This window comes from Sinocyclocheilus anshuiensis, unplaced genomic scaffold (genome assembly GCF_001515605.1).
Source record: "Sinocyclocheilus anshuiensis isolate Anshui unplaced genomic scaffold, SAMN03320099.WGS_v1.1 scaffold45, whole genome shotgun sequence".
Taxonomy (NCBI): Eukaryota; Metazoa; Chordata; class Actinopteri; order Cypriniformes; family Cyprinidae; genus Sinocyclocheilus; species Sinocyclocheilus anshuiensis.
The window spans coordinates 951,170-965,315 of record NW_015536467.1 but is presented as its reverse complement, the minus strand read 5'-3'; the positions used below and the strand labels follow the sequence as shown (position 1 = coordinate 965,315).

The 14,146-nt window shown below is 35.9% G+C and overlaps 1 protein-coding gene and 1 pseudogene across 4 annotated transcripts in view; both read left to right on the top strand.

Moving 5' to 3' along the window:
• Window positions 1–2,749, top strand: part of LOC107692868 (protein Lines homolog 1-like) — a 13,470-nt pseudogene extending 10,721 nt beyond the window's left edge.
• Window positions 2,750–2,876: 127 nt separating this feature from the next.
• LOC107692405 (ceramide synthase 2-like) overlaps window positions 2,877–14,146 on the top strand; it is a 23,007-nt gene continuing 11,737 nt past the window's right edge. For 2 of the 4 annotated variants that reach the window (XR_001634650.1, XM_016491482.1), the window contains exons 1-4: window positions 2,877–3,225; window positions 10,744–10,924; window positions 11,311–11,428; window positions 12,732–12,850. Coding sequence is in view for 3 of the 4 variants with exons in the window: in XM_016491482.1 (XP_016346968.1) it covers window positions 2,904–3,225; window positions 10,744–10,924; window positions 11,311–11,428; window positions 12,732–12,850 (740 nt within the window). In the remaining variant the exon portion in view is untranslated. Of the gene's footprint in view, window positions 3,226–5,646; window positions 5,920–6,512; window positions 6,542–10,743; window positions 10,925–11,310; window positions 11,429–12,731; window positions 12,851–14,146 lie in introns of those variants that run through there. The other 2 variants (XM_016491593.1, XM_016491661.1) reach the window with 2 other exon arrangements.

Here is a 14,146-nt window from a genome sequence, read left to right as displayed (position 1 = left end):
TGTTGGCACAAGGTTTAGCTTTGTAATAGCGATTCCTCATTACTACGAAATAAGATCGGGTTCCACAGAGATGAGTTTTCATTTCCTGTGAAACAAAACCTCGGGACTAAAACGTGTTGATTTGGCACATTTCAGCATTAGCATGTCAACGCAGATTCGTTTTGAAACCCCACTTTTTGTCACGCTAACTCAGATGTGACTGCAGTGCTGGCAGGTTCACTGTTTGTTTCAAGGGAGCTTTCAGTAAGAAGGAGTCTGTTTTTCTGCTTAGCACTAAATGTCACACAGATGCAAGCAAGTAATTGTGCCGTAATGGACAGGTGGCTCATGCAGAGGTTTGTTGCTCATGCCAAGTGGCTTCCTGCTCCATAAATCAAGCATGCCCACCATGCCAAACTCTCTATCCCAGCACTGGGCACTGATGATGCTATTCTGTTTGTGTTTAATATGCTAAGGCTATACCTGAGACGATATTAGAATAAGCACAGCGAAGGTATGTTTGTGCCTAAACGGTGCCTGAACATTAAAAACAAAAAAAACAACAAAATAGGATGGATTGGCCATTATTGAGCACTATAAACACATTTAATGTCTGTTACATTCATACTGGACGCCAGAGGATGCCCTCGCGCAGAAACTCCACATGAGTAAGGAAAAGGACTCAGGAAATCCCTAATATGGACAAAGGCATTGCTATCGCTGTAACTGAATAAACAGAAGATATAAATGTTTTGAATGATAAAACACAATAAACAATAAACACTTGACTGCAACAATGTATAGTTTATCTGTGTTATTCAAGCTATTTTCATCATTTTCATCATAATTAAGTATATTTATAATCCATTGCTAATCGACATAGCCTTTTTACCATACAGTATAGATTTTCTGCCTCATTCTGTGATGAAAAGCAACATCAGATCACAAAAGGAAGCATTTGACCGGTATTAGAGCTTTCTGACTTGCGTTCAAGAAGCCACATCAGATCACAAAAGGAAGCAGTTGTGGAGTAAAAACGTTATAGTGTTCTCTTTTGTTGGACAACAGGTTTAGAAACGCTTCTCATTGCAAGTCATTAAAAGGGAAGTTAGGCATTTGGCATTTTAATTTAAGAATGTTTAGCTTAGCTAGCTAACGGTATTTATAGATATATCTATCCTGCTGCCGCTTGTGGGATGTGTCAACCACATGATGACTCGGAAGCTGATATGAAGTCCTGTCGTCACTCATACTCTGTCCAGGTGTGTGTGTGCCATTCAGGTTAAATAGTTTGGCACACAATACTGAAGGATGACGGAGGGAGAAGTAGATATTTTCCTTTAGCACTCTTGCACCAAGTTTGTTTGGGTGGAGGCCATCCAGTTTAAACAGTTGTCTATGGCCCCAGAAAAGAAACCTGAAAATGTGTGTCTGCCCCCATCCAACCTGACAGCTTGAGAGGTGAGGAGAAAAATGGCAGAAAATTGCCAAATGCTTATGTGCAAATCTTGACGCATCATACCCAAAAATACTTGAGGCTGTAAAGGTGCTTCAGCTAAGTACTGAGTTAAGGGTTTGAATACTTATGCAATGTACTTATTTCAGTTTTTTCAATTGAGGGAAAACTCTTTAATAGTTAATATGTCCCCTAATCCAAGTTTTACCCTCTTAACAAATAAAAGTTATTATTAAAAGTATATATTTATATATATATAGATAGATAGATATATATAGAGAGAGAGAGAGAGAGAGCATGCATGTTAATAAGCAACTATATATATATATATATATATATATATACACAGTGCCTTGCAAAAGTATTCATACCCCTTCGTTTATTTCACATTTTGTTATGTTGCTGCCTTCGAATTGAGGTTCATTAGACCAGAGAATCTTGTTTCTCACAGTCTGAGGGTCCTTCAGGTGCTTTTTTTTTTTCAAATTCCATGTGTGTTTTCATGTATCTACACTGAGGAGAGGATTGAGTCTTGCCACACCGACATAAAGCCCATATTAAAAAGTTATTATTAAATATATGTTAAGAATATGTCTTAACACAAAAGTAAGTTCATGACAAATATTTATTATTAAATATATAAGTTAAGAATATGTCTTAACACATAAAAGTAAGTTAATGACAAATATTCCTTTGTTTTCTTCACAGTTTGAGCTGCTCAGACTCTGCGGTTGTAACCCTCACTGTCATTTCATACTTCTGCACTGCTCCATCTCCTTCGACCACAGCATGCTGCTTGACTTCCTCATCTCCTCCGAGACGTGTTTCCTGGAGTACTGCGTCCGCTTCAATGAAGCAGATTTTTTTCTGAACTCTTCCCCAGATGTGTGGTTTGATGCAGTCCTGTTTCTGAGTTCTACAGGCAGTTCTTTTGACATCAGGGCTTGGTTTTTGCTCTCATATGCATGATCAGCAGTTAGACCTTTTAAGATGTGTGTGCCTTTCCAAATCATCCTAACAAACCATAAATCAATGGAAAGCGTATTTATTCAGCTTTCAGATGATGTATAAATCTCAATTTCAAAAAATGTACCCTTATGACTGGTTTTGTGGTCCAGGGTCTCACACACACACACATATATAAATTGTAATAAATTTTAATGCACATTAAGGTTGTGATATGTTTTATTTGTTTGTTTGTTTATTTACTAAGTAATTGGCTAAAAAGTATATTGGACAGCTATATGTCTTTTTTATATCTTTTCACAAATAGAGGAGCTGTACTACCAGTTTTTAATTAGAAAAGAAAGGTAAGAATATGTCTTAACAAAGAAAAGTAAGTTAATGACAAGTATTCCTTCCCCTTCTTCACAGTTCGAGCTCCTCAGACTCTGGGGTTTGTGTCTGGGGTTGTAACCCTCACTGTCATTTCATACTTCTGCACTGCTCCATCTCCTTCGACCACAGCATGCTGCTTGACTTCCTCATCTCCTCCGAGACGTGTTTCCTGGAGTACTGCGTCCGCTACCGGAAGCTTCTCTGCGAGGACCAGACGGCCTTCTCTAGCTCTTGTCGTCATATTGAAGATTGTGATAGTGCTGGAAGAAGAACCGATCCTTCCATTCAAGCTCCTTCTGCTGTTTCAGAAACGCTGGATGTTGTTCCCTGCACTAGATCGTCAACAGGTAACGATGTCCCACGACTGGCTGATTATGGGAGCTCAGACGAATCCGAGGAGGCAGAAGAGCGTGTTCCTGACAGGAACTCTGGGAATACTGAGGCAGATTCTGGTAGGACTCAATCTGGAATGGTGCAGACTGAACATGCATCTGATTCTCTGCTGGGTAAAGTGTTTGTGTGTCTTATGGACTTGAGGACTGCTGTAACCAGACTACATAACAGGGGTCTCTTCCCCTACAACCCTACCTCACTTCTAAAACTGCTAAACACGCTTAGTTAGCTTTGACTTAAAGCTAATGATCAAGGATAGATTACTGATCAGAAATGTCAAACTGTTATGACCTCCTCGATTAATGCAGTGAATAAACATACGTCACTGAACCAAAAAATAATTTTTGCATCAAAGTTATTGTTATGGAAGGATTTAATAGATTGAATTAAATAAATATATGGTGGAATGATAAAATACAATATGGAATGCTCGATTTAATATATATATATACAGTGGGTACGGAAAGTATTAGAAGAAATGGACAGCACCTGAGTTAAATATATGAGTGTCACAGCAAAGGGTCTGAATACTTAGGACCATGTGATATTTCAGTTTTTCTTTTTTAATAAATCTGCAAAAATGTCAACAATTCTGTGTTTTTCTGTCAATATGGGGTGCTGTGTGTACATTAATGAGGAAAAAAAATTAACTTAAATGATTTTAGCAAATGGCTGCAATATAACAAAGAGTGAAAAATTTAAGGGGGTCTGAATACTTTCCGTACCCACTGTATATATAATGAAATGATGAAATATGAAAAAAATAAAAGAATAATGAAATGTAAGCATAAATAAAGCATTAAATGCATTTATATTTTCATGTAAAATGGAAATGTTTATGCTTACTGTACATTTTCACTGTACATTTGTACTTTTATTTTTTCATGTTAAAAAAAGGACATGAAATATGCTTTAAAATGTGTCAGCTCTCATAATGAAATCTAGTTATTTTTCGGTTTATTTATTTATTCATTCTTAGGTTTCATTGTACTTTTATTTTTTTCCTGTAAAATAATTCCATGCCTCATTTATTTTTATTTATCATTGTATTTTTATTTATTGCAACATTCCATGGTATTTTAAATAATCTCATTATATATTTATAATTGATATTTTTCCAATAATTTATTAATATTTGACTCGGGTCCCTGATTCAGTTTTTATTATTTTTGTTGCTCAAAAGGTAAAAACTGTAAGTGTGAGCGCAGTATATGAGGTGCATGTCTATAGTATATAAACTGCAGGTTTATTCCACTGGCTGGGAAGGGGGATTAGGCTCAACAACACCATCCTCATTAGCATTTCAATTACATCACCAGCTAACGAGAGCAAGTTAATTTCCATCAGTTTATATGCAAATATCCAGAATCAACAACCATTCCTGTCGCCAACAGCTTTTCAGAAGGAAAGGCATCAGTACAGTAGACCACACAGCTGTTGCTCATTTTAATGTCATGATTAGGCTTGTTCTATAATTAGACTCTCTTCACATTAAATGTTACTGAAGAGCATTTAATTAATTAAACTAATCAAGAATCCCAAAGGACAAAACCTTTCATTTTGTTCTAGCTCCTCAATATAAATAAACCTGATTAAATAGTTTTATATTTACTAAAATTGTCATATCATAATTTCCAGACAAATATCAAGCAGCACAGCTGCTTTCAACATTGATAATAATCAGAAATGTTTCTTGCGCAGCAAATCAGCATATTAGAATGATTTCTGAAGGATCATGTGACACTGAAGACTGGAGTAATGATGCTGAAAATTCAGCTTTGATCACAGAAATAAATTACATTTTAAAATGTATTACAATACAAAACGGATTTTAAATTGTAATAATATTTCTATTATTAATATTGCTGTTTTTACTGTATTTTGAGCAAATAAATGCAGCCTTGATAAGCATTTTCTTAATCTTATAAAAATCTTACTGACCCCAATCAAAGAGGAAAGCACAAATAATTTTATGTAATAACTATATGATCAGTTAGGAAATCAAAATAATTTTGGTGCAAATTATCTATTGCTTAGCAGAAGTCAGCCGAATTAGATAAATGAAGGGAAAAAGAGAGAAAACAAAACATGATCTGTGTCGTGGGTGAAATTATTGACATTTAAGAACCAGAATTGCGTATTTCTCTATTGTCATGTTAATAATTAATCATGTTGGATCAGTGCAGTTCATAATAAAATGCATTACTGGTTTTATATTCACCTTGTTTTTGTTGACGTTTTATGCACCAATTCTTGCATCGTGTTTGCTCACCGCTTGATGTCCAGTGTAAAATCTGTGTCCTGAAGTAACACTAGTTGAGATCAACTGCTATAAATAACTAAAGGTGTCTCCTGAATTCCAGGTAATTAATGTGTGTGAGTAGAGACGGCGTGGCACTGAGTCACTGCCTGTGTTTTCTCTTATCATTTAGGCTGAGTGAACCGCTGATCACGCCCTCGCAGTGCAGCTCTATCAGTTGCACAATGCAAATGAGGCGAGTCCTTAGGGCGCAGTTTTTGTGTGTGCATGAGCGATGCCTGTTGACCTCAGGAAGGTAAGGAGGAGGGGAGGAATCAAGTCAATTGCTACTAAAGCAGGGTGTGACCGCAAAGTATTTCAAACAAAGAGCGTCCCCGTGGGCCTCCAGTGCAGCCGTGCTGTCATGTTATGCACTTTCCCACCTTCAGCAGCGAGCGGTCTGAGATTAGACATTTACCTGAGCGCTGCGCTGAGCCGCTGACAGGAAGCAGAGGTAAGCGTGTGCTTTACTTGACCTTGGGTGAAATGCAATGCCAGCGATTGTGACTTGGCCAATGCAATCTGAGTTTTAAACAAGACGGATGGAGAAAATAAGAAAGGACTTTCATGAGAGATGTTTGGAAAGTTTCTCTAATGAAAAGTAGACCTTGTGGAAACCTGTTTTTTTGAGTTTTAAGACTGGACGGTACTATTAATTCCAAGTTTCTGTTATTTTTTTATTATTGTTTATTGGGCATTTTAGGAAACTACCTTAGTATTAAATTGTTTCTTCTTGTTAATACAGTATGTTTGCAACGTGACTTGATACTCATTTTGCAGACATTGTCTTGAGTTTTAAACAAGTTCTAACGGATGTAGAAAATATGGTGGACTTTTATGAAAGGTGTTCGGAAATTTTCTCTAATAAAAAGTGGAGCTTGTGGAAACCGTCTTTTTTGAGTTTTAAGACTGAACGGTACTGTTAATTCCAGGTTTTTCTGTTGCTTTTGGGGCATTTTAAAGGTGACATATCATGAAAATCTGACTTTTCCAGGTTTTAAGTGCTATAATCAGGTCCCCGGTGCATCTACCAACCAAGGAAACGTGACAAAGATGAACCCAGTAACTTTGTTTTGGTAAGCCTTTTTCTGCAAGCATCTGAAAAAATGAGCACGTCTGATTTCGCTCACTTGGTGACGTGGTAAATGGATCTCATTATAATATTACCGCCATTTAATCTGTAAGTTTCCACCCACGGTGCCGTCATTTTGATTTTGCAAGCGACAACGGTGTACCAGTTCTAATGCCATGGCGAAAGTTTGAGCAAAGCATGCTAACTGTTCTGTCTTTGGCTGCACAGATGAGCACAGAACACTATTTAGAGTCCCAGCCTCAGAGGGGACAAGAGAGCAGTGGATTTATTGATTTATTTAATGTATATTGCTGCTGCCACACAGTTCTAAAATAAACATGCGATTTGTTTCCCAGTTGTTTACCTTCACAGACATAACCGACTGTTTTTGTAACTCGTGTGTTTTTAATGTAAACTTGTGTGTGAATGAGAACTAAGTTTAGTACTCACATGCTGTCTGGTGGCCGCTGTCTATCCGTGTGCTTCGGTTGTGTGCGCTCAGAAAACCGTATATCATTAGTTTAAACTAATATGGTTTAAAACGCATGATTTCAGCGTGATAAACATGATAATCAGAACCAAAACAGATGTTTTTTAGCAGGTCCAAGCTGTAATGGCGCAGCTCTATTCTGGAAAAGGGGGCGGGGAGCAGCAGCTCATTTGCATTTAAAGAGACAGGCACGAAAAACAGCGTGTTTCTGCTTCCACTCAAAATAAGCATTTTCAAAATGTTATAATACATGATCTGTGGAGTATTTTGAGCTAAAACTTCACAGACACATTCTGGGGACACCAGAGACTTATATTACATATTGTAAAAAGGGGCATAATATGTCTCCTTTAAGAAACTTCATTCATTCATTGACTTGAGTTTTAAACAAGACGAATGGAGAAAATAAGAAGGACTTTTATGTTTGGAAAGCGACTAATGGAAAATAAAGCATGTGTAAACTTTTTTTGTTTGAGCTTTTGGGTTTTGAGACTGGAAGGTAGTGGCACTATTAATTCCAGGTTTTTTTGTTAGTTGTTTTTTGGGCATTTTAGGAAACTTCATTAGCAGATTAATGTCTCTTTGCTTTGGTCTTATTAAATTCTTTCTTCTTGCTGTTCCTGAAATCTAATCAAAATTTGATAAAAAAAATTATTGAGCAGCTTTAATCAAGATGCTTTTGTTGGTGTGAAAATGTAAGATCTAGATGGCTGCTCAAAGTAGAAGATGTAAATCTTTGACACTTGAACTTTAGCTACTGCCAAACACCATTATGGTCTCTCTGAATCTTTAAGCGTTGAAATGAATGGTTGTATTTGTTGAAATGTGTCTTAGAAATTGCGACTTGTATTGTAGTGCTAAAGTGTGAACCATTTTTATGTGCTTAAGTTAACCAGTTCTTGAATTTGAACTATTCCGTTCAGCTATCCTATAGTTTCTTGTTATCAGAAATGGTTAAGAAAGAAGATAGTGTGGCAGTAATGGGGTTGAAGGGACGGGTGATAATAATTCTGTGTGATCTGTACACGTGGAGGCAGCTCTGTTTACTCAGCGTCTTGTTCAAACAGACTCTGAGCTCTTTGTTATGTTCAGTTGACATGGTGTTCTGGTCGTTCTCTTGGTCATAGTACAGTCAGAGAAAGACATTGTGTGCTGCTCATATTGTCTGATCAAAGTCAAAATATAAGAAAGGAACAATTATATTATAGTGAAAGGAATAAGCAGATACATTAAAGGGTCAAAATACAGTAATGGTTTGCATTTAGTTAGGAGTTCAAAAGTTTGGGGATGGTAAGTTTATTAAAAAAAAGTCTCTTCTAATCATCAAGGCTGCATTTATTTGACCAAAAATTCAGTAAAAAACATTAATATTGTGAAATATCATTACAATTTAAAATAACTGTTTTATATTTTACAATATATTTAACATAGAATTTATTCTTGGGATGTAAAGCTGAATTTTCAGCATCATTACTCCAGTCTAATAAAAGTTTTTGTTTACATAATATATGTCAGTGTACTGTGTATATGTATTATGTATATACAAATACACACAAAGACAATATATATATATTGAAAATATTTACATATATTTACATGTATATATTTATATTCATATAATTTATATTATATATACATATTTAATATATAAACGTAACATATTTTTCTTAAATATATACATGCATGTGTGTGTATTTATATATACATAATAAATATACACAGTACACACATATACGATGTAAACAAAATCTTTTATTTTGGATGCAATTAATCGCTTGACAGCACTAAAATATATATATAATTTTATTTTTGCCAATAATGTTAATTTTAAATTTATTACAAAATTAATTGAGTTGTGTGGGGACAATGAGATGCATCACAGCACTACAAATCCTTGTAAAACCTACTTGATTTCCTTTCACTTGGCCAATTGTTTTTTAAGTTATTCATCTGGTAAATATTCAAATATTTTACTGCACAGTTTAATATCTCAAAACCCTATCCAGGACTAATTAATAACCCAGTTCAGACAGTGCTAAACTTGAACTAAGATAACCCAGGATTACGTTATTTTTCAGTCTGTGACATACTTTCACTTGTGGTAAACTCATTAATATTTCCCTCTATAGCGAATTAGTTTCCTTGTATATGAAAGCTAATATTTGGATGGTATTTAACTTGGGTGTGAAGTGCTGTTAATGTGTAATTTACTAAATGGATCTGAAATCAACACAGTAACATGTAGATTCACACCAGCTCTACTTGTATTCCCAGATCAGGTGGCGTCTCAGGTGTGTGTAGGTACATAAGCTTGTGGTTTTGCCCCAGGTCAGCATCGCCTCTATCAAACACTGTTTTTAGTAGCAGCAGAGCTGTTTGGTCGTCAACACTCAACAGATTTTGTGAATCATTTGTTAAGGCTCAGAAACTGATTATATACCACAGCTACAGAATCTCAAGCATTTTAACACAGAGTCTTTACGTAATTTGACTGTTTACCTTATTATTGTTTGGTATTATTGAAATTGTGCTTTCGTTGCACGTTTGTTGAAGGTTTAAATGGATGCAGGAGAATACTGTAAAACATTAATAAAAAAGTAATGAGAATCTGTTTTGGTTTTTGGCATAAATCCACAGCGCTGAGTAAGCCTTATTTTTATCATGAATACTTATATGTCTGAGGCTAAATCTAACTGACTCATTTAATTCTGTATTTAAATTACTTGCAAATTCTATATTTAGTGCACAAATGTTTATCATACTTTTGCACTGAAAATATTTTATTTCATATTATGAGATGACAATATTATTTTATGATTATACTTCTATTGCCCTCTTTATTTTGTTAATGAAGTTGTTTTGTAAATCCATAATAAGTATTTGAATATCTCCTATTTAATCTCCATCTCTCTTTATTAGAAAAATCGATATTTTTTGTAAGGTACTACAATTAAATATTTATGAGTTCCCTATAAACTTTAATACTGTTTGATGATGTATGCTACAGTGAAATGTTTAGTATATAACGGTTTGTAGGTGATCTACTATCAATAAAGAGGAAAAAAGATTAAGACAAATGGATGCATCAAAATGTACAACATTTTCTCACTCTCAGTCCATCAAAGATGTAGATGAGTTTGTTTCTTCGTTGGAACAGATTTGGAGAAATGTAGCATTGCATCACTTCCTCAGCAATGTGCAGTGAATGGGTGCCGTCAGAATGAGAGTCCAAACAGCTGATAAAAACATCACAATAATCCTCAATTAATCCACACCACTCCAGTCCATCATTTAATGACTTGAGAAGAGAAAAGCTGTGTGTTTGTAAGAAACAAATTATCGTGATGTTTTTATCAGCTGTTTGGACTCTCATTCTGACGGCACCCATTCACTGCAGAGGATCCATTGCTGAGCAAGTGATGCGATGCTACATTTCTCCAAATCTGTTCTGATGAAGAAATAAACTCTTCTACACCTTGGATGGCCTGAGAGGGAGTAAATGCAAATTTGAACTATTCCTTTAAGAGAGTAAATGATGTCAATTTTGGTTTGATGTTAAAAACACTCTTCTATCACTAGGAACAGCTTCTTGCTTGATAAATGCAGTAATATAATCTGAGATGTTTATCGTTGCTCTAGGGGTTGTTGACATGAAACACCTATATGTTTAAAGCATGACATGTAAAATCTTGTCTGGCTATGCTTGTGTTCACCAGATCACGTCATGATTGGGACGATTAGTGAGTGGCTGTGGTGGGACAGGCTGTGGCTGCCGGGGAACCTCACGTGGGCCGATCTCAAAGACGAGGAAGGGCTCGTCTACGCCAGAGCATCCCACCTCTACGTCACTGTGCCATATGCTTTAGTCTTCCTTGTAGTCAGATACGTGTTTGAAAGGTGAGTCAGTTGAGGAATTTCTGTGGCTATGTTGCAGGAAATGGAAATTTGATCAATCATTTGAGGGCAGATTTCAGAGGCCAGCGTGAGAATTTGTTAATGATATTTTTTGCAACAAATATGATCAGTGTTGGAGAACTTTTCAAGCTACAAAGCTTATTTAAAGTAAACTACCCTTTTGATGTATTTATGAAGTTTTAAATAAAACATTACTGGAGTACTTTTTAGTTAGTTTCCCCACAAAACTGATATATGAAATATAATTTGGATTCACATGAAGGATGTAAAAATGCTTCAGGGATGATTTATACTTGGAAATTAATGTTAAGAATTGCATATAATCAAAAATGTTAACAATCTAAATCTACTAATGTCTGTCTTTTTAGGTTGATAGCGACACCGCTCGCAGCTTCGCTTGGCGTTACAGAGAAGACCAGATACAAAGTGGAGCACAATGCTGTTCTTGAACATTATTTCATTACAAAATCAAAACATCCAGGACAGGTAAAATCTACCCTCACTCAACAATATCACAGATCCACATCAGATTCCAAGTCGCCTTTGGCTTTGATCACTGGAGAGAACCACTGTTTTAGACATTAAAGAGTCCCTATTATGGGTATAAAGGTTCATATTTTGGTTTTGGGAGTCCCCAACAACAGGTTGACATGCATGCAAGGTCAAAAAACACTTTCATTGTCTTATAATATGCATTTATTTTTACCTTACTTGCTCAACGACTCCCGATTCGTTCAACGATTCATTTTTCCAAACCCCTCCTTTGCGTGCTAATCTGCGGTGATTGGTCTGATTGGTCTCATTTTCATTTCATCTTGCCTGTGATGCCTGATAAAGCAGCGTTTGTGAGCGCAGTGCTGCTTTGTGTTGTTACCGGGGAAACCGCTATTTTTACCGCTCCAAAATCGGCACCTAGTGGCAAAGAATGAATTTGCATTTTCATTCAGACCAACGGAAAAGACCAACAAGTGGGTGGGCAATATGCTAATGTTTCATGTTGACATCAACATGAAACGGCTTGGGATTCGTCTTAAAAACGACTAGTTTCAATGATTCAGAGTCGACTCTTTCTTTTGAGAGACGATAACTTTATACATGGTGCACTTTCAGATTTAAAACTTTGCAGGATGCTTTCATTCACTTAGAGCTGTGTTACACACTGCATGAAAGGTAAGTTTCAAAAATAATATAATAGCGGCACTTTAAGACAAGATTTTCTGCAAAATTTCTTTGGAAACTTTAATTGAACTCAGTTCCATCTAGATCACATATTTAGGATTTGTTTCCAATTTTTTTTATTCTTTTATTTTTACCCACCATACACAGTAAATGTAACTATGTGCAAGATTTAGGTTGTATTGTTAAATATATTGTAAATAATTTATTAGATTAAACCATCAACCCAGATCAAGTGCTTGAGGTTTGATAGCTAATAAAGCATTTTTCCCCTTCAGAAATGGATTTAATGCTTTCATGTAAGAGTCTGATTTAATGTGTTTTTCTACAAATTAAAATCTATATTATATATAGCCTAAATATATATTGAATTTTATTACTTGATTATTTATTCAATTGTACACCCTTAGAAAATTTGAGACAATTGAAAAGACTTTAAATACGTAAAGTATTTATTAAAGTACAGTTATTTATTTTGGTAGCATTTGGTCAAATAAAACCAGAATTATGAAGCATAAACAGTTATACTAAAATCAACATGCCTCTTTTCTAACACAAGATGATCTACAATATTTCTTGACTTAGCCTTCTGCTCTCTTCCATCTCTTATCAGGCAGATATTGACGGTCTGAGCAAAAAATGCAGCTGGTCCAGTAGACAAGTGGAGCGCTGGTTCAGAAGGAGACGAAATCAGGACCGTCCTGGGGTTCTGAAAAAATTCAGAGAGGCCAGGTATGAAATATGCATAGCCTAATATGACTTATTACACGTCTGTCTGGAATTCTGATTGGTCAAGTACTGCATTCTGTATTCAGATATTATCGTATAATGACGATAGTGCCCTTGCATTCTTGTAACTCAGCATAAACAGCATAGCGTAAACTAAGCAATGGCAAGCTCATGGGTTTGGTTCTCAGGGAATGCATAAATTTGTAAAATGTAAATGTAGGATGCAAGTAAATGTAGGATGCATAAATGCATGGGGAAGTCGTGGCCTAATGGTTAGAGAGTCGGACTCGTAACCCAAAGGTTGCGGGTTCGAGTCTTGTACCGGCAGGGATTGTAGGTGGGGGGAGTGAATGTACAGCGCTCTCTCCCACCTTCAATACCACGACTGAGGTGCCCTTGAGCAAGGCACCGAACCCCCAACTGCTCCCCGGGCGCTGCAGCATAAATGGCTGCCCACTGCTCCGGGTGTGTGTTCAGGGTGTGTGTGTGTGTTCACTGCTGTGTGTGTGCACTTTGGATGGGATAAATGCAGAGCACTAATTCCAAGTATGGGTCACCATACTTGGCCACATGTCACATGTCACGTCATAAACATTAGCAAGCAAAACATTATACTTAATCAGCCGATGTACCAGGGAACTTTGCAAATTTAAGGAGGTTTTAGGACAGATTATCAAGATGCACAATATATATATATATATTACATGTTATTTTATTTATTTTATAAAGCTGTAAGGTCCCATTTGTTAACATTAATTTTAATGCATTAACTACTAACATTAACCAACAATGAGCAATAACATGTCTACTAACCTTTGTTAATATTAGTTAATAACAATGTTCATGCTAGTTCACAATTTATGATCTTAAAAATGCAGTAGTAAATGTTAAGATTAACATTAACTAAGATTAATAAATTCTGCAGAAATATTGTTCACTTTTTTAAATGTAGTTAACTACTGTTATTACACGGCTCTGTGGAATACCTGATTTTGATTGGTCAGTCGCGACATTCCGAGGTACGCTATCCCTCGATAACAACCGGTAAAAGCTAATAACAGGATGGGATAAATGCAGAGCACTAATTCCAAGTATGGGTCACCATACTTGGCCACATGTCACATGTCACGTCATAAACATTAGCAAGCAAAACATTATACTTAATCAGCCGATGTACCAGGGAACTTTGCAAATTTAAGGAGGTTTTAGGACAGATTATCAAGATGCACAAATGGCATAAACACATAACTATACAAAGCACAGAAGTAAATCATTTATTTTATTTTACAATATTTTATA